This window comes from Brachionichthys hirsutus, unplaced genomic scaffold, assembly GCF_040956055.1.
Source record: "Brachionichthys hirsutus isolate HB-005 unplaced genomic scaffold, CSIRO-AGI_Bhir_v1 contig_745, whole genome shotgun sequence".
In the NCBI taxonomy this organism is placed as follows: Eukaryota; Metazoa; Chordata; class Actinopteri; order Lophiiformes; family Brachionichthyidae; genus Brachionichthys; species Brachionichthys hirsutus.
The window spans coordinates 1-24,447 of NW_027180354.1; the positions used below are offsets into that span (position 1 = coordinate 1).

The window sequence follows — 24,447 nt, forward strand, 5'->3', positions numbered from 1 at the left end:
GAATTACATTAAAATTCCTAAAAATGAAACTTACGAAAATGCATGTTCTAGCTTAAACTGGCTAGAACGATAATAACGTTGATCAGAAAATAAAAACATGGAGAGGAAAATTATAACGCATGGAATCGGATAATAATATTTAATTATAAGAAATTAAAGTGATTAAGAACCAAGAGTGTATACAGTATTTTTAATTGTATTTATTTGCATTTGTATTAAATTATCTTTATAAAAAAATTCGATAGTATGTATTTTATATTTGGCTTTGAAATGCTACCATTAGTTATATGTTTAATAATGAAGCCCTCTGTCAATTAATTTATACTTGTCCTTATTTAGTTTGATTATCTTTTATTTTGGAGAACGCTGGTGGTGTTTCTTTTTCTTTCTTTTTTTACATTATTTTTTCAAACAATTTCCATTTAAATAGAATTTCATTTTCTTATGCTCAAATTGGGGTGAATTGAAGGAAAGAAGACATAAATAAATCTTAACTATATAAACCCTAAAAATATTGCTCAACTGTACAAAACCAAACTACAAACCTACAGCTTGTGCATCCCATAGTAGTTTTATGCACGCACGATTTATGAGTGAACATATGAAGCTGTGTCTTCCGAGGCCTTTTCACAGAGCAGAAAGCTGATAACCTATTGCTTTTAAATGAATTTGGAATCCCGGTTAATTCATGATTCTGTAGTTTCAAACATCTGAATGAGACAGAAAATATCTCTGCATATTTACTTATTCTCAATGAATGAGTCATTTTTCTCACTTAATTTACTTTTAGTTTCCATTATTCCTTTTTTAGTTGCTGCGTGACGCAGACACAGTCCCAGCTGTGTCTGGTGTGTATCTGCTCACGTGATGCTCGTATGTTTCCTGACATGGTGACACCTTCACTCACTCAAATGACATGAAATCAGCCCCGCGGTCACTGACGGCGTGAATTGTGATGTCATCAAGTCAATCAAGTAGAAGCCACAAAATGTCTTATAAATGACATTTAAAGTCGGAGAACTCTGATGAGGATGATGATGATGATCAATCAGATTGTTGTGCCGTTGCTATGGTGTCGCTATTAACAAACGTCCGCCTGTGTCTCCCCAGCTGCTCTGTCAGAGCAACACATCTGCTACATTCTGGATGGCATCCTGTTTCTCTACGGCATCGTGCTGACGGCTCTCTACTGCAGGATGAAGGTAGGCTTGTTTACTTTTTTTAACAGAAACACATGAACAAATGTTCTTTTTCCAAACACTGTCCACCCACCAGACGCTATAGTAAATACAGAATGCAGCAATCACCTGCTGCCCTACATGCCGGGAAGCAGGACACGGTGTTTAGAACAAGCAACAACAGAAACATCCATTCATTTATCATGACTTCATTTAGTTGAAACTGTAATATTTATCATTTATTCTAGAAGAAACTAGAAGAATTTACATAGAAAAGAAAAAGTATCCATGTTAAAACACAAAACATATTTCCATTTTAAAATGCCTAAATATACTTTACACTGCAGAAAATACTGAAAATCAGATGCAAAATTAATATTTGGAACACAAATTAATGAATTTGTTAGTAATGCGGTGGTTGAATTAAATCCAAGAAAACAATCTTTTCTGCTTTTTTTATAATGTATTTATATTGTTTTATTTATATATATGCTGTTGTTGTTTTCATATGTTATGACGTGTCTAAATTAATATATAACTGTGTAGTAAGTGTGAATTCTTGAAACTGAACAAACAAACAAACAAATAAAGTCTCTTGAATTTAGATACAATCCAAATGAAAATGTATTTATATATATATATATATATATATTGTTTGTAAAAGACGTTTACTGTTTATTACTTGGCACATCAGATCTTCTCAAACTCTTTCTTGACCTTCGTCCCTCAAAGTTCCATCCATCCGTATCTGGATGCAAACGGTGCATGTGGGATCACATTAATGGAGGTTATTAAATGCATAATATTTAGAATGAAATTTATTTTCCCCTTTGCATTGTTTGATTAAAGATGATTACCGAAAGTAATCTGGTACAACAGCTGAGTGTCATCAGCGAAGTGAAGAATCCTTGCACTAAAACATGCAATTAAAGTACATTTTTATTACACTCTGATGTACTTCTGTGGCTTTAAGTTCCATATTAATATTTTCTATGAGTGGTATTTATTATGCACTGAGAATCCTTGCACTAAAATTAAGGGGGCTGATGTGCCAATAGAGTCTGTCTACGTTCTGAAGAGCTAAAGCCACCGTAAGACTTCTGTTTGCTCATTTAACCTTGTCTTCCGCAGATTATCAGTGCTAGGGAGGCTAAAGCTGAAAAACCAAAACAAGCGCAGGTAAGAAATGAGCCAGAAAGAAACACACTCTTTTTTTTTTCTATGATTTCCTATCGCCGGCCACAAACTCACCCACTGTGACACATTAACACAGGAACACACTCTAAAGAGCACAGATGAGGCGTCTCACTCTCTGGCTCGTCTCACTTCTCCTTCTAGCCTCTCGGGTGCCTTCCTCTTTACCCAATATGCATCCTGTTGGGGGGGGGGGGCACTTGTCAAGAAAAAGAAAGTCTCCCGTTAGCTTTTATATCACCGTGTGCTTAACATCGGTCTTCTCTGCCCTGACAGAATGTTGCTGAGGCCATCTACACGGTGAGTAACTGCTGCTGGGAATGAGGGCGGACTTTTACTTGAGATGACAGATTTCCTTTTCAACACTGATTATCCCAATTCCTTTTGCTGTTTACTTCTTCCAGGGGTTGACTCCTCGCACCGAGGACACATACGAAACAATCGGTGTGAAGAAGTGACGACGCGAAGAATGGAAATCCAGACAATTCCTCTCATTTTTTAAAATATTTAATATGATATGGTATCATGCTTATATTTGGGGGAAATGTGCACAAGCGTTAACCCCGCCTCTGATTTTTACTGCAAATTGTTTTAGCCAGAAATATTTTCACAACTATGATGCTGCTTGTGGGATTTTTTTTTTTTTTTTACTGTAATAATGATTTTTTTTTTTGTATTGCTCATCTAAAGCCTACATGCTAACTTACACTAACCTCCTGTTAACTTCCTCTTTAAACAGATTAAAATACGTGCAGTTACAGCCTGAAGCAGTGTAAAATGCTGAGCAGTGCGCTGGACTCACCACAAGAGGGCAGTGTTGGCGTCAAGCAGAGAGAGTCTGAGAGAAATCAGTTTCAGGCTTAAAATGTGGGCTGATCATTTCAACTGTGTCCCATTATCTGACTGTTCAATGCATCTAAGCACGATGTACGATTTGCTATCCAAGTTTCTGTAGATGGTTACATGTCATTAAAAACAAACCTTCCCGATTTAAAGTCACTCTTTATTCTGAGATTGAAGAGGGACAGATTTTGTAAACAACCGATCATTTCACACTTGTTGACATGGTCAAATAATGAGGATGTAGATGGTTCAGAAAGAAAAGCAATGGCAAAATAATAAAAGTAGAGCCGCTGGATTGACTCTGGATCTGGATAAATAAATTCAAACTGGATCTGGGAATATTTCTAGGCGATGACTGCCAACTGATAGCACTTGGATTTATGAGTTGATTACTAAGTAATGGTTAGAAATATCTCAAATGATTTTTCTGCACTTTGCAATGTGAGGATTTCCTCAATCCATGCCAGAATGTAATGTATTCTTGATTGGATACGTGTCCCAACATCCGAATAATCTCACCACCCAGATGTTCAAGCAATCCAATCGAATCATTCCACCAAATGACCGTATCAGCATAAATCCTGATGCGAGCATGTGCATGCGGATACAGAAGCACGGAGCTGCTGCAAAACGCAGTTAAACAGCCCGGCTGAATTCCATCCAGACTGTAACACAGCACTGAGTTCATGCAGGTGATTCATGCAAAAGTGTCGGTGTGGTTTCTGTGTTGCTCATCTTTGCTGATGGATCTGTACTTTTCCTACAGTAGCAGACAGTACAGTGTTGACGTCTGGCGAGAGTGGAAGCCTATTATGATATTTCAGTCTGCTTTTCACCTGCGTCGACTCTGGGCAGAGCAAGTAAAGACGAGAAAATAACTGCCATGTTGTCTTTAACAAACCGGAATGGTGACTTTTTAGTGCAACTGCATGTGTGTGTGTGTGTGTGTATGCACGAGCGCTTGGGGTAGGTGTGTGTATGAGACAGAGAGAGAGAGAGAGGGAGGGAGAGGGAGAGAGAGACAGGTGTATCCTTAACAGGTAACACTGCGCCTTTCTTAACAAACCTGCAGTTGCTGAAAGGATTAACATTTTCAACAAGGACTGACTTCAAACGACGTGAATTTCGTTTTATTATTATTGTTTTGTTTTGTTTTTTATAAAAAAATCTGATCCTGACAGAGACAACAAAAAAAACTAAACCACGATGATCCGGCAGCACGAGGCATGAATCCGCATCTGTTCCTCATGCACACCTGGCATTTCGGATACTAACAAACTGGACGGATGAGCTTTATTCCTGCGCTGAAATCACCCCGACTTGAACAAAGCTAAGCGTGAACTGCTGGGGGGGAGAATGACACTTCGGCTGAACGCACTCTCTCTGTGTCTCTCTGTCCTGAGGATCTGTGGTAAGACGGATTTACATGCAGTCTGTCCAGTGAGAGATCATCCATGCAGTCGCACAATCTGTTTCTTTTGTCCGGTGTCGAAGCTGATGTTCCTGCTGTGGGCTGTTTTCTGCAACAGAGTGAACCCATATAGAACTTTATAAATATATATATATAAGGATTTAAAATGCAGCATGAAGAGACAATCCTACATGTGAGTTGTCTTAATAGTTAACAGGATGTCAGACAGATTCATAAACACTTTTGGTCGGCTTCCAGTTTTTCTCAGGGGTCGACTTTGCTGTTAAAAACACTTGTGGCTCCGTCTGATATTTCAGGATGAACAGGTTACTGCTCATCAATTGGTTGCAGATGGTGTGGACCCTCCTCCTATGTGTGTGTGTGTGTGTGTGTTGCTGAAGCCTAAATGTGTGTAAATGCAGTAAGCCCACTAGGAAATTTTCAAGCAATCTTTAAGTATCGCTTTGTGACATTAAGCTGGCCTGATATATTTGTCTCTCCAAAAGAGGTTATGTGTTTTCTTGCATCTGTTTACTTGTGCGTCTGTTGATGGAATGACGGGAAAAGCAAGGAATGGATTTGAGACGATGCATTTGTATTTTTTGGTGTTGACCTGGAGCAGCTTTTATTGTGAAGGACTCGTTACCTTTACAGGTAGGGGCTTGCACCAACGCTTGAAGCAAAATTACAAGATCCACAATTGGAGTCTGATTCGGACCCGAGTGAAGAATTAGTGCATTTATACAGTTCACAGGAAAAATTAAATACTGTGAGATAATAAATAACTAGATTTGAACAAAGTATCTGAACGTGTGCTGATTCAGCTTTTAGCTTCAAAATGTACTGTTTGACCATGAAGGTACAATATTGTTCTTACTCTAATTAAAATTTTGTTTCTGGAAAAAAAAAAAGCAAAGTAAGCCTTTGAAGATTTGAAATACCACTCTGATCATGTATTATGGGATGGCTGTATACTCCCTCCCTCAGCTCTCTGGTCATTGGCCGTCTGTCTGTATCTGTGGCCTAAAATGCAAATGAGTTGATGGAAGCAACGCCTATTTCCGGACATCAGTGTGGCTCGGGTTTTTCGTAATTTGCAACAAGTGTATGTGTGTGTGTGTGTGTGTGTGTGTGTGTGTCTGTGTGTGTGTGTATGCAGTCAGAGCAAACTAAGCACCTGCAGTGTCTCCTTCCTGGAGGAGGTGCAAAGTGTCCTATGATGTCATAGTCAGTCCAAACGGTACTTCACAGGAAGTATTGGCCAACAGGACAGGATTTTTATCATCCCAACACCTATCAAATAGTTTCAGGAGAGGATCTGCAGTTGTGTAAACAGTCTGCAAATGTCAGACGACAATACATTAGGGAATGAAATCTTCTTCAGTCCAAACAGAAATACAGGATAGATTGAGTGTTACGCCAGTAATGCAGCACAGGCAGATTCCACACTTGTCTTAGACTACATGGTGAGACACACACACACACACACACACACACACACACAGAATCACACGGAAAAACACATCTATGAGTGGAGAAGACTCATCGCCTGATGGGAAAAGTATGAATCACATCCTTCTATTGACATTCTTGAACAGATTCCCACATCGCTAAATAACAGACTGTGGTTTTGTTTTGTTTTAAATGTTGTGGCCTTGTAACTTAACTATTGTATTGTTTTACGAACCTTATTGGCAGCACAGTTCTGCAGATGGCAAGTTGTGGGTAAATTGCTTTTAATTTACCCCCCCCGATGCTTTCTGGGAAAACCATTACAAAGTGTTTGAAGTTTTCTTTACTTCAGCACAGTTGAAGTACTGTATATCATAAAATTATCCCTTTATGTTGTAAATAATGTAATATTACTACTATATTGATACAAATGCAGAGTCGTTGCGATTACTCAGCTACACATGGACAAATGAACCCACAATGCACAGGGTGGACCTTCATGGCAGTTTTAGCAGAACAACAATAACCCTTAAAGATACTGGACAACACAAAGGGACTGCCCCAAAAACTAAGGAAATATTTCTGGATACAGTCTTGAGATATTTCTGGTTATAATATGTTTTATAACAACCATTGCATTAATGGCCCAGTGGTGTGTTGAATGCAGTTTCCCACTCATCTCCCAGATTGAGATTACATTGTCCCACCTTTTTATGTATACGTATGTGTAGTACATATTTGAGTACACAGCTAGTGTGTATGTTGTACGCTTTTTGCGAGTGAAACTTAAAATGCAGCCGTTCAGTCACTCTGTCCCGGCCTGTCACTTCCAGCGGGACTGAAATCAGGTGCCGTAAATATTCAGCAAAAACAAGTCTGGACTCGAATGACACAAGCACAAGTTTCGTGGGGCGGGTTTGTGTAGTTAGGGAGAATGTTGCTAATCCCTCCCAATGTGAGGAAAAATTCACATTGGGAGATACAATTCCTGGATTAGCCCCCTTTAGCCCAATCCACGGTAACATTTGATGTTCTGCACCAACGTCTACAGGATCTTGTCCACATCTGGCTAATAAATAGTTTGTTTGCTGATGATGCATAAATGAAGATAAAGTTACGCATCATTGGTGCTCGGGCAAAATGCAATTAATGTAATTCATTTTCTGTGTAAGCGGTTTTAGTTCAGCCTCAGCAAGGCCATCACCATCAGGACCCCCCCCCCCGACATTAAATCAGTCATCAGCAGCTCAAGCCTGATGCCAAGGGCAGCAGTATTTTAAAAACATTGTGACGATGAATCACATTAGCTTTTAAGCACTAGCGGGAATTCCACAAAATGTATTTCTATTTTTTTTTCTTTGAGCATCGAGCTAAGAGACACGAGCAAACAAACGCCTGACTCGTGCAAGTTCCAGGCTCCAGGATTCGACACCTCGGGCCTCCATGTTCAATATATGTTTGTGTGATGGCTGGAGGACAGAAGAAAAGTTGACACACGACAATATGTCTTCATAGGGTAGACTGAAAATGTGTCCTTTAAAAAAAAAAGAAAAAAATCAAGTAGATCGAGACAGAAGTAGCAAAACAAGAGAGGCCTTGTGGTTTGAAGTGAGACGGTGTGAGAGACACAACTCACTTTAATGTCCAGAAAATGAGTCTCTGGTCAGACATGAGTGTCCAGTTACTTTAATGTCTAGACACGAGTCACGCTACTTTAATGTCCAGACATGAATGCCGTTTTGCATCCAGTCACGAGTCTCTGCTCATTGTAACATCCAAATTGAAGTATTTGAATACTTAATGCCCAGACGTGAGTATATGGTTACTCAACGTCCACACAGAGAATAAACTCTCCCCTTGTTTGCTTTGAGACTTTATCTGGAACAACTAGTTCAGCAACATTTCTTCACTTGCGCTCGGCCTTGTTTTCTGTCTCCTCCCTGTTTTCCGTCTTCACTCTCCGTGAAAGCGTTTTAAATCCTGTCTTTGCTTCTCCTGCATTGGCTTTCAGAAATTGAGGTCTAATTTTATTTTCTCAGATGAAACTTTTATCATATTTCCATACATTTGCATATATCTTTTATTTTTACACCTTGATACACTCGAGAAATGCTACACTAAAGCAACATTTGGTATGTTGGTTCGTTTGTTTTTCTTGCTATTATATGAGAAAAATGTCATTATTCTCATTTTTCTTTTAAATATGGAGCTGCTGCCTGTTACAGGTTTTTTTCCAGATTGTTCTGATAACTTCAGTAATTGCTCCAAATCTATCGAACAAAAAAAATAAAGCGCTTAGAATCACAATAGAACACAGACATTGCTCAATAATCAACCGAGATTTTGACTGCAATGTTAACGAAAATTTCAAACTGATCCATAATCCAGGATCTCTTCTGGATCATCACCACAATTTAATCATCGGTTCCTGGTAAGATTCCCAATATTTTTCTCATTCCATCTACCAGAAGATAGCTCCTGTGAAACATTCTGATTTGAGGTGAAGTATGACATGAAAGACTTTGCACGTCCTCCACAGCGAGGACGGATCAGGTGCTCAGAGTTTGCTCTGCCCAAACAAACGCACTTGAGCAAAAACAATGGCAAGCCCATGCCACACCCACTTCCCGAAAAAGGCGTGGCTTGGCAGCACATGATCCGAGTGGTGGTGCCATATTTAAAATTGTTAATAAGAATGGAATATTGGATCTTTAAGGTGTTTTAATCGTGTTTTTATTCCCCTCGCTGTCGTTTGCAACATGTGACTGCAGACGATGAGAAGAAATAACACGCGCACCACAAAATCTAAAAGAGCATTATACAAGATAGCCGATTTGAAAGTGAAAAGTCAGAAAAGACAAATCACCTCGACGAGGTCGCATTTTCTCAAGTTAACTTCTCTGTTTTGATTTGGTCTGCCCTTTATCCAAGCGATAAAACCTGAGCAGGATGAGGCGCAGCATCTCTTTCTCCTTACATATAATCTGTTTCTATAACCCTCAGTAGATTCACGCAGCTGCTCTCCGTCTCTGATCGTTGCAGCAGTGATACGCGGAGACTTTGCAGAGTCTCCAGCCAATCCCATCCGGTCCCTGGCGGAAGAGGAGACTGTCCTGCCCTGTCGCTACCTGCCGTCTGCAGGCGAGCAGGTGGTGCAAGTCACATGGTATAAAGAGAATCCCGATGGCAAGGAGCAGATCATCACTGCGCACCATTCTAACGGACAGACAGGTGAGCTTTCACTGACCTTGCCTCACATCACTTTTCCGCATCTTTCCTGTGAATGAATTTGACACTTCTTGTCATCGGTCTTAAATGTTCATTCCAACCATGCAAACATTTTTCCTGGTCTTTCAAATGGATTTGTCACTTTGACACGTATTGCTCAGAGGCTCCTTGCTTCTTTGCTCAAACAGCATAATTAGCTTTCAGACAAGTGTTTGCAACTGTCTGAAAGGCTGAAATGAATCGTGGACTGTGAGAAACGAGTGCGCTTTAACATTTAAAAAAGGTCAAGACCCTGCCCCGTGGCTCATTTTGTGCTGATTTGGAATCTCGTGCTCACGCCCAATGAGACGCCCCAGATGAAACTGTATGTGCGCAATGCAAATGTAATTCCAAGGTTGCAGTCATGTACGGGGAATAGAACGTGACAAAAGACTCCCCGAGGCTTTTCCTGAACTTACTGTATTCAATGTTTTTGTGTCACGTTCTTCCTCACCTGCTCTTTTAACTTTCTCTCTCTCTCTTCCTCATGCTCTATCTGCCTCCCTCGCCCCTGTTTGCAGCGTTTGGGGCGTGGTCTCGACGAGTGCACTTCATGAACAGCGACCCCATCGTGGACTCGTCTCTGGTCGTCTTGAGCACCGATGTCTCTGATGAGGGGCGCTACGAGTGCCGCATCAGCACCTTCCCTTTAGGCAATTTTGACAGTGGGATGTCGCTCATCGTGTGGAGTGAGTCTAACATGCCTGCATGTTTCTTATCATCATTTTTGTCACTCTGAACAACTATTGCACCAATCCCCACTCCAGCCATCCCCATCTCTTCCCTGGATCCCGTGATTCTGGTGGAGGGACAGTCCTACCGCCAGGTCGCCTCGTGCCGCTCTGTAGCCCGCCCACCTCCCCGCCTCTCCTGGGACTCTGACCTGAACGGTCAGTCCGTCAATCGCACCTCAGACAACGGCGTGGTCGCCTCCCAGTACTCCCTGCACCCTCTGAGGAGCATGAACGGCAAGAAGCTGGACTGTCTGGTGTGGCATCCGACTTTAGATGCTCCTCGAAGGCTCAAAAACAATCTGGTGGTGCACTGTGAGTAATCAAAAAGTCCTGCACATGTAACATGCATTAAATCAACGTGTCACAGCAAAAAAGACCATAACAAAAAATAAAAAAATAACACATGGACAAATTGGAAAACCGGAAAATGAAAATTTTGTGAGCTAATTGTCTGAACTCTCGCCCACAGCTCCATTTGAGCCTGTTTTTTCTTGTTCCGTGTTTAACGCCTAATTTAGCCCTCGCTTGCCTGAATGGAACAAAGCTGGTGAATTCTTGTTCTTTCTCTCAGTCCCTCCCCATGCAGAAGTGTCCGGATACAATGGAGACTGGAGCGTGGGCTTGGAAAACGCTGCCCTGGTGTGTGTGAGCGGAGGAAACCCCAAACCACATAGCTTCACATGGAGCAGGTACGGTAGGACCCACCCTCCTCTCCGGCTGTCTGGCACTCCCGTGACTAACTGTCTGACGTGTCTGGTCACCGTTACCCTTCTGGTAAATCAATAGCTGTTTTGACATGAGTTCACCAGTGATGAGTTCACCATGAGGCTCGGATGGGTTTGTCACTCTTGGGTGTATCACACTGAACTGAATGTGCGGAATCGATCGAATGGATCGGTTTACATGCTGCTGTCTGTGTGATTGTTTTACGCGGTAACTTTTTTATTTTATTTTTTACATTTGTAGTTACTGCATTCAGAGAAGTTTTCAGAAAATGTTATCATGAGTCTGTGGATGGAGATAGTTTTATGCACACGCTCAAGTGGAAGTGATTATTATGGAAAATGCAAGGAGGAGGGGGGAAAAAATACTCAGGGGCCACAGTCTAATATTTATTTAATCCCAGATCAGTGATTGGCTGACATGTCCAACTTCTGGTGCCTGCTGTCACCTTTAAGCTCTCTCCTTTGGCACATTAAGACATTACCAGGGTGGGGCATTCTATTTGGCTTGTGAAAGAAATGAAAACATATAAGTCACACAAAGGTGACTGGGGCTCCCATCATCTTAAGAGAAGTGACAGTTTGGGAAATTCCTCTCACGTAGCTGGAACTGAGGTACGTCTGAAATGTACAGAGACACAATTAAAATGTTTAGTGGGGTGTTAATGCCAGATGATGATGGACATGCTGCTTGCTGTTAGTCACAGAAACACACCTTAAGCTGTTGGAAGGCTCACCAGACACATGCCATCCCTGCAAACACACACTCATTAGCATGTATACACACATGCACACACACACACACACACACACCACTCTTTTTCACTTGTTACAATAAACCTCGACTTACTAATGCTTGTGTTTCACATGAAAACACACACACATGAGCATGCGTGTGCAGCAGCAGCAGTAAAACCTGCTGGCTTTGTCAATAACTGGCATCAGGTGAAGTAATATCTGCTGTCACAGTGTCCTGTTGCAGCTTGTGCAGAGTGGAGACAGCTCAGACAGTTTCACACGAGGGAGGGAGGACGAGGGGGGGGTGAGAGGGAAAAAAAGGGAAAGGGAAAAGCCAGTGGCAATCAGGGGAGTGGTGATCTGGTGGGGGGGGGGGGCGGGGTTGGAGCAACAAGAGCAGGACGAACCTGTCGACTATATGAAATGCGGACAGTTTCCTGCTAGCGATGAAAACAGCACGGCTGTGTTGGGAGCGGTGTAAAGGTTAGGCTTAGGCGTGTATTAATACATATGTTCCTATAATAATTAATACAACCAGTATTTCTGGGCCAATGTGGGTTTGGTAGAGTTCACAGTAATGAGGTCAGGTTTGCTCACGTAGATTAATTTGAATACACTCAAAACAACGAGGCTGAGGCTCTCCTTCGAAAACACGCTCTCTGACTCACGCAGGCAGGAATGACGGGCACCTCGCCGCTTTCAGTCAACCGAGGGACACGATTTAATGTGTGCTGAGAAATAAATGTGCCATAAATATGTCAAAAGCAACCAAAAAATGTTAAAGAAAGAATCGCATGAAACATGGAAACCGTGGTGTGTTTGATGTCTCCGGTCAGTTTGAGATGCAAAATAGAAATGTGTCGAATGAAGGGGAAAACTGCAGCATTTTTTGGGCAGTTCAACTCCTTCAACTCCTTCAACTCAATTTCATTAGGTTGAGACTAGTTCATTCTGCTTAAACCTTAATAATCTTGTTGTACTTACATAAAACAGGAGCATTACGAGCATCATTTTATGAACTGTGCTTCTTTGTTTTAAAGGAGTTGAAGAAAAAGGGTTAGCACAGTCGACGAACTGATTTCCCCCCACTAAATTGTCTTCTATAACAACTAGTCAATAAAAGCACGGTAATATTTCGCATCAATCAAAAGCGGCGAGGATTTGAAAAGTTTCGGCTGGGATGTGGGGGGAGAGTTGAATTATGTACAACATGCTCTTTAAACATTGAGAAGAAATGCTCACCGTTTGGTCTAAAACGGTGCTTTAATGTCATTTTGTTGCAGACTGGGTGGAGAGCTGCCAGAGGGCGTGACCCTCCACCCGAATGGAACTCTGGCTTTTGGGCGACCCATAAGCATGTCGGACGGAGGCACCTACCAGTGTGTGGCCAAGAATAAAGTGGGAGAGGCGAAGGCGGCCATGGAGATTGGTGTGCTAGGTAGAGGACAGTCAGACTAATGTCATGAATACAACGGAAGCATTTACCTGACTCTGTGTTCCTACTGACTCTCCATGCAGAATTCCCCGGGCAGCAAAAAATGGCTGAAAATATGCTCATGATCATCGTGGGGGGAGTGGCCAGTGGGCTCCTCGTCCTCATGCTCGTCATCATCATCACCGTCACTTGTCACCACAAGCGCAAGAACAAGAAACTGGAGAGGGAGCTGACTGAGAAGAAGTATGCTGGGAAAATGCTTAAATTCATAGAAAAGATCTGAGGAGAGAAGTGGAAAAACTGGGGAAGGGAGCCAATCAGGAGAGCGTATCGGAATAAAAGGAGCAGAAATTAATAGGACCTGTCAATAAACGAGAGTGTGTGCGAGATGTGCAGAATAAGAGTTAAGATATGGAACCTAACCCCCCCCCCCATCTCTTGGGTTTCAGGGAGGAAATAAGCACCCTCTCCAGGCAAGCTTCTTTCAAGAGGATCAACTCTGTCAGCACAGATCCCAGAGGAGCGGTACGATCTCTTCACACTGAAAATAATGTCCCACTGCAGCTTCATCATCATCATCATCATCATCGTCGTCGTGTCCGCATGACCTGATTCAGACCCGTCAGACTTTGTGACACCGTTGATCACAATCAATCGACTGTTTCTGTTCTGTGCATTCCTTCCCCACGTGTTCAAGCATTGCTCTAAATACATTGTGATGAAAAAACCATCCTCGGTTAGCAGCGACTGCCGAATGCCAGTATCTGCTTTATTTGCCTTTCGTGGATAACAAGTAATGCGTTTACAGACAAGATGTTAGCTGCTCTAAAAAAATATTTTTTTTTAGGATTTAGGGATTTTAGCAAAGTGTGAGTGCGTCCTTTTCCGTCTAAATCAGCTCTATGCTTCTTTTTGATTGCAGACGGAGGAGAACATCCCTCTGAGGGTGGAGGGAACCATAAGGACCAGCATGTCATCCCTTGGGGTCAGTCTACATAGCGATCTATTTTTGCACGCAAGTTCTGACCTTTAACAAATCTGAATGTGGAGTATCTCAGATATTGATCATTAATGATGCAGCTAGGCCCTATTGTGTGCTGCATATGACTATGGCCCATTCCGCTGTGTTAATTCTTGTGCTACTACCAGTGATAAGACATTCTGGAGAAACTATCCGATTGGTTTATTTGACTGACTTAAAACATAAATAGTGATAGTCAGCAGCAGGTTAGCTTAGCCCAGGATATACTGGAAAAGGTGTGTCTGCACGCAAACCTTGCGCCTTCCAAAGGTAGCAGGAACCAAATGCCGGCACTTTATGACTGGATTATTTAATCCATCCAAAAAAACAAAGTAGAAATCAAACACGTTTCAAAACGTACAGGATCCAACGTAGATAAGACGCCTCTGACTGATTTGTTTAAATTCTGCTATTACTAAAATCCCCTCGTTTTATGACTAGTGCCAGCCCAACATGACAATCTGTGCATCTCAACATGCAGGGGGGGGGGGGGGGGGACGGGACGGGACGTGTGAACGCTGATCGATGCCTTTTCTTGCCCTGACAGGAACAGGCTATGTGCCATGACAGCCGATCAACTATCTCCGGAGGACGGGGAGGAGGAGTGGGAGGGTTTGACTACCTGGGCAGACCAGTCCTGCACAACAACTCACGCAGGGGGAGAGACAGGCTCCTCGACAGGGAAGAGGAGAACCGACAACGAGTGGAAATGTATGTGAGAAACAGCACAATATCTCTGGTGAGTTTGAATATTTGTTTCTCAAGTCAAAGCCTAATCTCCCCAAATAGTGGCGTGCCCCCCCCATTGCATACTGATCTCGTGGTGATGCAATAAAGAAGTCTGTGTTGTGTCTTTGCAGCAGGAATCTCGTTTACACCCTCCTCTCCTGCCATCGCCATTCCCGATTGTGCAGTCCACTGACATAAGGCAGCTAAACGGCAACGCCATCATCCCATCAGACGGGAGCTCGCTGCCGGAAAGTGTCACCAAGAGCCACCAGCTCCCTCCGCTGAGCTGCCGCTACCCACCGGTAACAGATGATGAGGATGAAGTGGATGAAGGTTTGGGGGGTCCGGCCAGTCAGGAGCATCCTGACGACCAGGACAGCGAGACCAACAGTTCCCAGGTGTCCGACGCCAACAGCGCACGGAGGTATCGCCATAACAACAGCACAATCAGACCCAAACCCCGGCCCATGCCGGTGGTCGGTCCGCACGCCTCCACGATTCACAAGGCCCAGATAGTGTAGGAAGAAGACTGACTCGGAGGAGGTTCAAGCATGGATAGCACCGCCGAGAAAACCCACTTTTGTGCTACGATCAGTTTAAGATCCTCACCTTGACCTCCATGATCCATCTTCCTTGTAAGTGGAGACACGGGGCACGCAACGAAGACTCTAAGGGTCAAATCTGCTTCGGTTTATTTACTGGTCACGTTGGAATTTTGCCTGAATTGTTTTGTGACCTCCCCGGATTACCGTCGCAACCCAAGAAAACAATACCCCAATAGTCCAGGGCATGCACAACAGTATTTGCAGGTGTCATTTCTTGCTCATCAATCACGGGACAGCATCTATTGCTCCAAACGGCAGCTGCGTCTTCTGCGTAGGAAGAGGGCAGTAAAGAACATGAACAGTAGATACTCAGGAAATGCAGAAGAAGAAGAAGAAGAAGAAGAAGAAGACAATACTGTGGGAATGTTGGTCCATTTGGAAAGTAGATTGCAAGACATCTCTGCCTAGGTGAGGAGTTTTCTACAGCGCTGCTGAGTGTGTCAGTAGCTGTACCTGCGTAAAGTTCTCTTACACAACACAGTTTGGGATGCGATCCAAATGATGAGCTCTCTCCACTCTTACCACGCCTGCAACAAGCATACCTCCATATTGCTTCACTGTCCTTTGCGATTTGCCTGAAGCGCTGAGACGTTCTGGATCAGGGAAATCCTCACATGAAAAAAGAAACGATTTCTTTAGTCATTTGGCATTTTGTAGATATGTACAAATAAATTACCCTTACTAAGAAATTTCTTAGTAAGGGTTTTTTAAAGGTTGTTTTATATAATTTACTCATCAAGTAATACCCACAAGAAATGCAATATAACTTACTGCCTTCCATTTCCTAATAGTCATTGCTCTTGGGTTGCAAAGATGAAAGCTGACAGCACAGTTTTACACATACAACCTGAATAAACATGCTAAAGTGTTGTGTATTATGGTTCTTAAAGGAATTATACACATTGTGGTTTTTCTTCTTTTCTTTTTTAAGTAGTGGGGGAAAAAACATACAGTACACTGATGTACAGTCTGATTCTCTGTCGTGCACAATGTGTAGGTTGTTAATTTAAATAAAGAAAAGATGTTCTATTTTCATATGCATATAACTTTTGCTCTCTTCTGACTTTGGTATCAGTTTACTTTTTTTTTAAATACTAGCTTTGCATGAATGTTACCTGATTGTGACAACCTTACTTGTGTATATGCACAAACAGACAAGGTGAGACAAAAGCCGGAAAAATGGCCAAATGTTTGTAAAATACTTTGCTTTTTGTACTTTTTTTTTTCTTTTTACATTTTGTAACGATGTTGTTGCATTTCTTGATGTGGATACTTTTCTGGACTTTTACATTCAGATCATGCAGAGAACAGAGCTTCCACACATGGAGCAGAGAGGAACTTGAGATAAACTGTTAGATACTGTAAATAATGTGGTAAAATCAAACATACACATTACGATCCTTACGTGGGAAACTATGCACGAAAGGGATACTTTTGCTCTTTAGGCAAATATGAAGTATTATTTTGTTCTCTCCCGTTTTGTCACCTTCTGTGATTTCTGTGCTATTTCTTCTAGCACAAATGTTAAAGACATCCACCTTACTAATATGAATTTTAGAGGGTGCTGGGACAGTTTTTGCTGGCGCCCAGCAGATAGATGAGCAGCACGCTCAAGGTATTACGCTTTGAATGTACGTTGAATTTGTTGCGGACAGCGCCCCCTGGTGTGTACTTCTGGAAATGAGCCTACAAGCTGCAATGCTATGAAAGCTTGCTATGTGATTTTGGATGCCTTGAGCTGGATTTTCTTTTATTTTGAGGGTTATGACTGGGTATGAGCTTCTACTGATGGTGTGAAATAAATGTGCATGTTTTTGTGTGCGTGTGTGTGTGTGTGTGTGTGTGTGTGTTATCAGGAGAATATCATTGCCTCCTGCAACAGTTCATCACAAAGGGAGAATGTCAAGTAGTAATCTTAAATAAGACACACTCAATCCTTGTTTAATGGACATACAAAAAAAATCTGACACTGTTTTTTAAGGTACTTTTTTTAATAAATAAGTTCATAAATTTGACATGGAAGTGTATAATTAATGAGATCATGCCAAAGGAGGAAGCTCATCTAAAATGGTAGCAAATAACACTGGAATTAGGCAGAGAATGTTCCATTTGTATGCAAATGGTATATAAAATGAAAGCCACTAAGTGCATGCCTCCATCATCATCAGTTGGGATGAAAGGCATCTACTTTTTCAAGAGCACTTGTGTTTATTACATTTTTTTACAGCCTCCCTGTGTGCCATGTGGTGAACAGATGAGACCAAAACAAAAGATGAATCTGCTTACAGTCTGCTCCTGGAAAACAAAGGTTAACCCGGAAATTATACTGGAGTTCTGGTCAGGACAGAGACAATGGACCATAGTGTTGATTTTCTTATAGAGTACAATAAGTACACTGAGCACAATAAAGTCATGATGATGATGATGGATATATTTATGAGATAGAATGTTAGAGTACAAGTATACAGTCAAACAGTAGCATGTATTACAGTACAAGTACTGTCAAACAATAGCATGTATTACAGTACAAGTACAGTCAAACATCCTGTCTAAGAGGAGCATTTCAAAAATGCCCTTGCGGTCTTGTTTCCGTTGAAAGTCCTTCGTACATAAATCATCAACATTTAACAATACCAATAAAACTAAAAATAAATTACTCCACCGATGCAAAATAACAATAAATTAAAAAGACACATAATATGTACAATGTAGGTGGACAAAAAAAGGGGAGGTGGGGATTGATCCGGAGAGAGTCGTGATGACTATCTCCGTTTCTGCCCCCCTTGAAAGGTGTATTTTTACATTTGTTCTCCAACTAAAGGGATGATGTCATCATGACCAGGACTAGGTCACGCTGTCTCAGCTCCTTGTTTCAGAATCATTGGTAACCATAGAGATGACTACGTGCAATGTACGAGTCCTGAAAGCTGTGCGTCATTGCTTTCCAACATATCAGATTTAGGCATGTCTTCCTTTTCTATAATTAGAAAAAGAAAATGGACCGGATTTATTGGGACAGAATTTATACATGTTAAATACCTAAACATATAAATAGGGTAACACATAATGCGTAAAACACACCTATTCCTAAAGTGGGAACACAAGGGACATATTGGAGGGCAGCATTTTCCCTTCGTAGCTTGCGGCGGAATTGTCGTATTAGAACAAACCAGTAGGGGGCAGCAAGGAGCAATCGCAGTGTCTAGTTTACGTGATCTCAAAAATCGAAGAAGAAATAACATAGAAGGCTAATGGAGGGTAAGATGGCGGAAGAACGGCAGGAATCATCACAGAGAGATACGGAGGGTGCGTAAACAGCCACAAACTATATATTTTTTACAAATTGCGCATTGAGTCTTCTCGCGGGCGAAGCCATCATCCATACGAGTTGCGTCTTGGTCTTTCAGCCGTTGCTCGTTCCATGACAGACGGCTGAGCCGCGGCGATAACGGAGGCAGAGGCCATAGAGCTCACTGGCTAATGTTAGCTCGACGTCGCTACACAAAGAAAAACGCCTGTTAAATGTAGTTACCGACGGAGCAACATTCAGTGACATTCTCGGGGTTTGTGACTGTGAGAAACATTAAGTGTATACGCTTAATATCAAAGACTGAAAAGACCAAATTTGGTCATCTAAACGACGTTATTCATCGTGGCTAGAATGTGTTTTGTTTACGCACACAGGTTGAGCTAACGAAGTGTAACCGACTTGCTTTTAATGCAGCTGGTGTTAAATAGGTTGGTAGTGATGGTTCCTTGAGATGACAGCGGATATAAGCAACAACAACAAAAATGAAAGAATTGTCTTCAAGAGTGTTGTAACATTATATCCATTTTATATATATATCGAACTTTATTTTATCCAACACAGTCAAGCGGATAAACATGCTTGATATCAGATTACGCTGACATCAGGGCCACGTCGTGTCAGTACAGGCTGTTCTACGACCTGGGTTGTGTAGCAGAACAGACTCTAAAAGGATCTGGTGCCAAACCATCGTTTTGAATTCTGCCTGAAGCTGGTGATCAACTCTGCATCATGCTTGCAGCAGATCGTGGCATTCAAAGGGATTCTATCAAGTACTGGAGATGCTTTTCATAAAGGGCTTGAATAAATCTGAGACTGCAGTAACGGTTAAAAGTAGCGTCTTGTTATTACAATTGTTTAGTTGTGTATAAGCAGGTAACCCCTGCAACACTGGGTTCCGCAGTAACGCATTGGGTTAGTTTTTATGCACACTTACAGCTCTGTCTGCAACTGTATATTATTATTAAAATTTGTAGGGGAGCACCGATTACAATTTTCAGGCCGATCACCGATCTTTTAAAAAGCCTGACCTTTTGGCCGATACAGTTTTTGGACAAGTAGACGGCCTGCCAGTGGTCTCATGGCAGACAGATTTGTTTCAGATTTCTAAATCCAAATGGCATATTCCATTGCGATTTATCTAGTGCAATCATCTCTGACCTTGTACAAGCTCTATCGTGACGGCCTGTCTCCATTTGGACTTTTTACGCCTGATCAGTCTGTCCAATGCCTCTTACAGGAGTTAACTGCCTTGCGTACGATGAGGCCATAATCGCACAACAGGACAGAATTCAACAGGAGGTAAGAAGTCTCTGTATTGGCGAGGGGAATTTGGTTTTTTGTTCGGTAACGCAACGTTTACGAGCTATTATTCTGCTTCTAAACAGGCTCTAGGTTTAAGTGAGTTAATTTACGTGGCACAGCTGACCCTCATAAGCGTCCGCTAACACCAAATCTGCTGCTTTTATTCAGTTCAGCCATACCTGAATTTTGCGTGTGGCAATCAAAAGATTTGTCAACACTGAAGGAACAACTCGGCGACGTTGCTCACAGACCTGAATTTCTTTGTGGTGGGTGTCCAGATAGCCAACAGCAACCCTTTAGTGTCAGGCAGACAGGACCTGTCGGTGCTGCAGAGGGAGTACTCCAATGACGACACGGTTTACCAGCTCAAGATCAAGGTCAGTGGATGCACGTCACCTGAGCCGTGGCTACTGCGCCTGCAGCACGGTGCGTCTGCTCCACAGTCCAGGGTGTCGTTCCATCTACTGCTTTACATGACAAAAGCGTCTGCTGCTCATATTTTGCAGAGGTTTTGTTTCATTTTTTTATTTTTTACTCCGTGGAATTCCTTTTCTGTTTGTTAATACAGGACCTATACAAAAAATACTCGTATATTCGTAAGACGCGGCCAGATGGGAACTGCTTCTATAGAGCCTTCGGCTTCGCACATCTCGAGTCCCTGCTTGATGACAGTAAAGAGCTTCAGAAGTGAGTGTCACAATGATGAGTGGTTGAACATGTATTCTTATCATATGACTTGTTTTAGCTAATATTTTTACATTGATTTGTTTGTTAGTAACATATAGTAACAAAAACAGAATTTCTCCTGTGTCCGGGCTGGTTAGAATAGTTTAGTTAAAATAGCTTCTTTATTGTTGAATATTTTTTATTTTATTTTATTTTCTCTTTAGGTTCAAAGCAGTTGCATCTAAAAGCAAACTGGACTTGGTTAACGAAGGATTCACTGAGTTTACCATCGAAGACTTTCACAATACTGTGAGTTTCCTGCACATCAAAGTCCCCCCAAAAAAAATCTTATTTTTGGATTGGTCTAAAGTTGCAATCTAATAATGTGGACTTAATTTCCTTCTAGTTCATGGAACTGATCGAATTGTGCGAGAAACAGCCAAGCCTGCAGGAAGTGCTCGCCTCCTTCAACGACCAGAACGTGTCAGACTACGTGGTCGTGTACCTGCGGCTGCTCACCTCTGGATACCTGCAGCGAGAGCATAACTTCTTTCAGCACTTCATTGAGGGAAAGCGTTCTGTCAAGGAGTTCTGTCAGCAGGTGGGTCCTATCGAATGTTCACCTGGATGACCTTTTTATATTGGTGAAAAACACAAACTGTCTGCTTGTCTTCCAAAGTAGTCGGTCTGTGCTAAAGTACATTTAACTTAGAAGATGCCCACCACCTTGGAAGGAGTCAAAAAACATCTCCCAGCGATGAGTCAGACATGCATAGAAAAATGAGAGATCAAAATGGTGAGGGGGATAACATTTTTTTTTTCTTCTTCTTCCTCTTTTGAAGGAGGTGGAGCCAATGTCTAAAGAAAGTGACCACATTCACATCATCGCCTTAGCCCAGGCCCTGGACGTGTCTATCCTGGTGGAGTACATGGACAGAGGCGAAGGAGGAACAGTCAATCACCACGTCTTCCCTGAAGGCGGAGACCCACGCATTTTCCTCCTGTATAGACCTGGCCATTACGACATCTTGTACAAATAGCGCTCCATGCCACAGGTCACCACCTCCTGCTGCTGCTGCTGCTGCACGACAACAGTGGGCGACGACATAAGCTGAGCAGCCGCGCTGATGAAGCATACATCTGTGTATGAGGTTACACTCTTGTATTTGAAGAATATAAAAAGAAAATCTCATTTACATGCCTCCCTTCCCCCCCCCAAGTCATCATCAAATGGTTAATAAAAAAAAATGTTTTGAATAATAGAAATGACTCCAGATGTTTAGAGCTGTACAGGTTTTTTTTTTTTCTTTTGTGGTTGTAAATGTTATCTACTTGCTCTCTGTTGGATTCTTTTCCTTTGTTACATTGCCTGTTATTGAGTTTTATTAAAGGGATTTACATCTTAGTGCGTGTCAGGATTTTGTTCAGCCAGGATGAGTTTAGGCCTGCAAGTTAATCATATTAATATTTTATGGGTTAATTTATCGAGAAACGTCATAGCGTTCATTACCACTAAAGTGATCTGAAACGACGCCTAACAATATCTGCTCGTTTCCACACTTTTAAAATTAAAATGAATTGGCTTTTCCCTTTAACATCCACAGTTTTTATGTTATGCCATTTCTGAAGGCATTTGGCAAAGTGACTAAGAGGTGATATAATTTAACTGTCAGAAATAGAACTCACAACACATCATGGGAAAGTGAAAAATGATGCGTAGTCCACATCTGTTTGATGATCTTCAATCAGCCCTTCAATAAATTGTAAATTCAAAAGATGCCAGGAAATCAGTCTGTAAAACTTTAATTAATCCTCGTAACAGGAAAACCACCAAGCCAATAAAAACTCATTTACATATATAACAAATACAAAACACTACAAGCAAAACTTGACGATGTACTGGGGTACCTGCTCTCGCGCATGCGCAGTCGGCATCACTGCTGACTAACCGAAGATCGTCTCTTACACTAACAGAACCTCGTTACCGTTTTCCTAGACCTAGGCGCTGCTATTAAAAAAGTGAGGATTCGTAAGTACTGTGCTTTCGGTACCTCAAAGCGTGAGTAGAGTGAGAGCTCTTCGCAGAGTGAAGATTCGACAGCAGGAAACTACTATGTATGGAAAATGGCTACGTTTTTGAAGTCGTTGTCTTTGACAAGCAGGAGGATATCTGCAGCGAGCGTACGGAATCACTCATCTCTCACTAGTACGTTTAAACCACGTCGTATTGTCGAGTTTCAGACATTAGTCATATTTGCTGGAATGTTTACCAGTAAGATGAGTCTATTAGCTAGCTAGCTAGCCAGCTACACCAGTAAGATGAGTCTATTAGCTAGCTAGCTAGCCAGCTACAGCACAGTGGTGACGTGAGCTTACTTTACTTTGGTGTTACATTCATTCAGGTACTTTTTGGTTACTAAATAGGACTATGTTAACCTTTGAACCCGTCTCAGTGTTATTGCTGTATTTATTGTTGTAGTACCGTTGCAGGGGGTGTTGAGTAGCACAAACTACAACAATGTTGTGTACCCAGTGTGTTGCGCGTTGTAGTGATTTGCACTTCAGGGCCACCGTAGTTGTATTTGTTTGCAGGAAATTCACGAGGACGGGGCTCCAAACTTGAATAAAGGAATTAATGAATAAATTATCAAGTGATGATAATTACAATAGTTAAATATAACGTTAGAAACTTTCACTACTAAAGGGTTGAGCTATACAATTTAAAACAATAAAATATATTTGAATTGCAACATTATTTTATTTTTTACTTACTCAGGATAAAAGGAATGAACTTGTGTTAATTTGTACACTTCTTATTTCAGAGAGCGTTCTGTGTCGGCTCAAACAAGCATATGACCTGCAGGAATTTTGACTTCTTCTAGTACCATCTATGTTTTACTGCTTACATTCTCTTAATATAATAATACTAATATTTTTGTATTTCTTTCCAGATCAGCTGATAGAAAACATGGATAAGAAAGCAACCTGGGACCGCTTCTATGCCGAGAGCAGCAACAGAATAACCTTTAAGAACTTCGAGTGGTTCTTTGGCTTTCGTACCATCCGAGACTTCATTATGCCACTTTTGCAGAGCAGCCCTCACCCCGATGCTCTGCTCCGAGTCGTAGACATGGGCTGCGGCATTTCTGCTCTCGGACCCTGCATTTACAGACATTCGCCTCTCCCGGCTTTGGTCACATGTGCTGATATTTCCCCCGTAGCTGTGCGACTAATGCAGGAACACATCCAAGCCGAAGCTGTCGAACCGCGTAGTCTTTCTTCCCGGATTGAGTTTGTTGAGCTGGATTGCACACAGCTTCAAAAATACTTTGGTTCTGGGAGTGTGGATCTTATTGTTGACAAAGGCACCACCGATGCCTTGTTGAGATCTAAGGAAGGCAAAGGGAAGGCCTGTTTGGTGCTGAAGCAGTGTTTGGAGGTGCTGCGGAGCTCAGGATCTCTACTCCAGTTCTCTGATGAGGACCCTGATGCCAGGCTGTTGTGGCTGGAGGCTGAGGCACGGAACCAGGGGGTGATGGCTAACGTCGGCGTGCGGGATGTCGGGCAGCTCGGGGGAATGTGTTACTACTGTTATCACATAACTCCTCGGCCAGTCCTCTCTGGACATTTAGAATGTTGATTTTGTAATGTAAAATAATTTCAATAAAAATGTTGTCATTGTTTTATTTGATCCAGATGTCAATGAGAAAACAATATTTAGCCCCAATTATATGTCTCACTCTCTCATAATGGCATACATAGACATTGTCATCTAGTGGCTAGAGAACCGTACTACATCCGCAAAAATATAATTGCATTTGTGTTTATTTTTAGTTTTAC

At 41.9% G+C, this 24,447-nt stretch overlaps 4 protein-coding genes across 4 annotated transcripts; all 4 read left to right on the forward strand.

The window, feature by feature from the left end:
- Positions 1 to 31: 31 nt before the first annotated feature.
- On the forward strand, positions 32 to 2,830 carry LOC137913964 (high affinity immunoglobulin epsilon receptor subunit gamma-like; the record flags this gene model as incomplete). Its single annotated transcript, XM_068757584.1, has 5 exons — positions 32 to 44; positions 1,111 to 1,202; positions 2,310 to 2,357; positions 2,649 to 2,672; positions 2,777 to 2,830. Coding segments are annotated over 5 exons (231 nt in total), but the record flags the coding sequence as incomplete, so codon positions are not given.
- A 1,741-nt stretch (positions 2,831 to 4,571) lies between these two features.
- On the forward strand, positions 4,572 to 17,308 carry LOC137913967 (nectin-4-like). Its single transcript, XM_068757587.1, has 11 exons — positions 4,572 to 4,626; positions 9,124 to 9,309; positions 9,867 to 10,034; positions 10,113 to 10,391; positions 10,651 to 10,768; positions 12,823 to 12,977; positions 13,058 to 13,217; positions 13,424 to 13,499; positions 13,897 to 13,959; positions 14,543 to 14,734; positions 14,856 to 17,308. Exons 1-11 carry the CDS (start codon positions 4,572 to 4,574, stop codon positions 15,243 to 15,245), a joined length of 1,842 nt encoding a protein of 613 aa, XP_068613688.1. The 3' UTR covers positions 15,246 to 17,308.
- Positions 17,309 to 17,362: 54 nt separating this feature from the next.
- LOC137913966 (ubiquitin thioesterase OTUB1-like) lies at positions 17,363 to 22,012 on the forward strand. The gene is made up of 8 exons (XM_068757586.1): positions 17,363 to 17,385; positions 18,574 to 18,635; positions 19,877 to 19,938; positions 20,220 to 20,318; positions 20,510 to 20,628; positions 20,832 to 20,916; positions 21,014 to 21,208; positions 21,450 to 22,012. Exons 1-8 carry the CDS (start codon positions 17,363 to 17,365, stop codon positions 21,645 to 21,647), a joined length of 843 nt encoding a protein of 280 aa, XP_068613687.1. The 3' UTR covers positions 21,648 to 22,012.
- A 719-nt stretch (positions 22,013 to 22,731) lies between these two features.
- LOC137913970 (citrate synthase-lysine N-methyltransferase CSKMT, mitochondrial-like) lies at positions 22,732 to 24,247 on the forward strand. Its single transcript, XM_068757589.1, has 2 exons — positions 22,732 to 22,813; positions 23,559 to 24,247. The coding sequence occupies exons 1-2, from the start codon at positions 22,732 to 22,734 to the stop codon at positions 24,245 to 24,247; spliced, it is 771 nt and encodes a 256-aa protein (XP_068613690.1).
- The last annotated feature ends 200 nt before the right edge of the window (positions 24,248 to 24,447 follow it).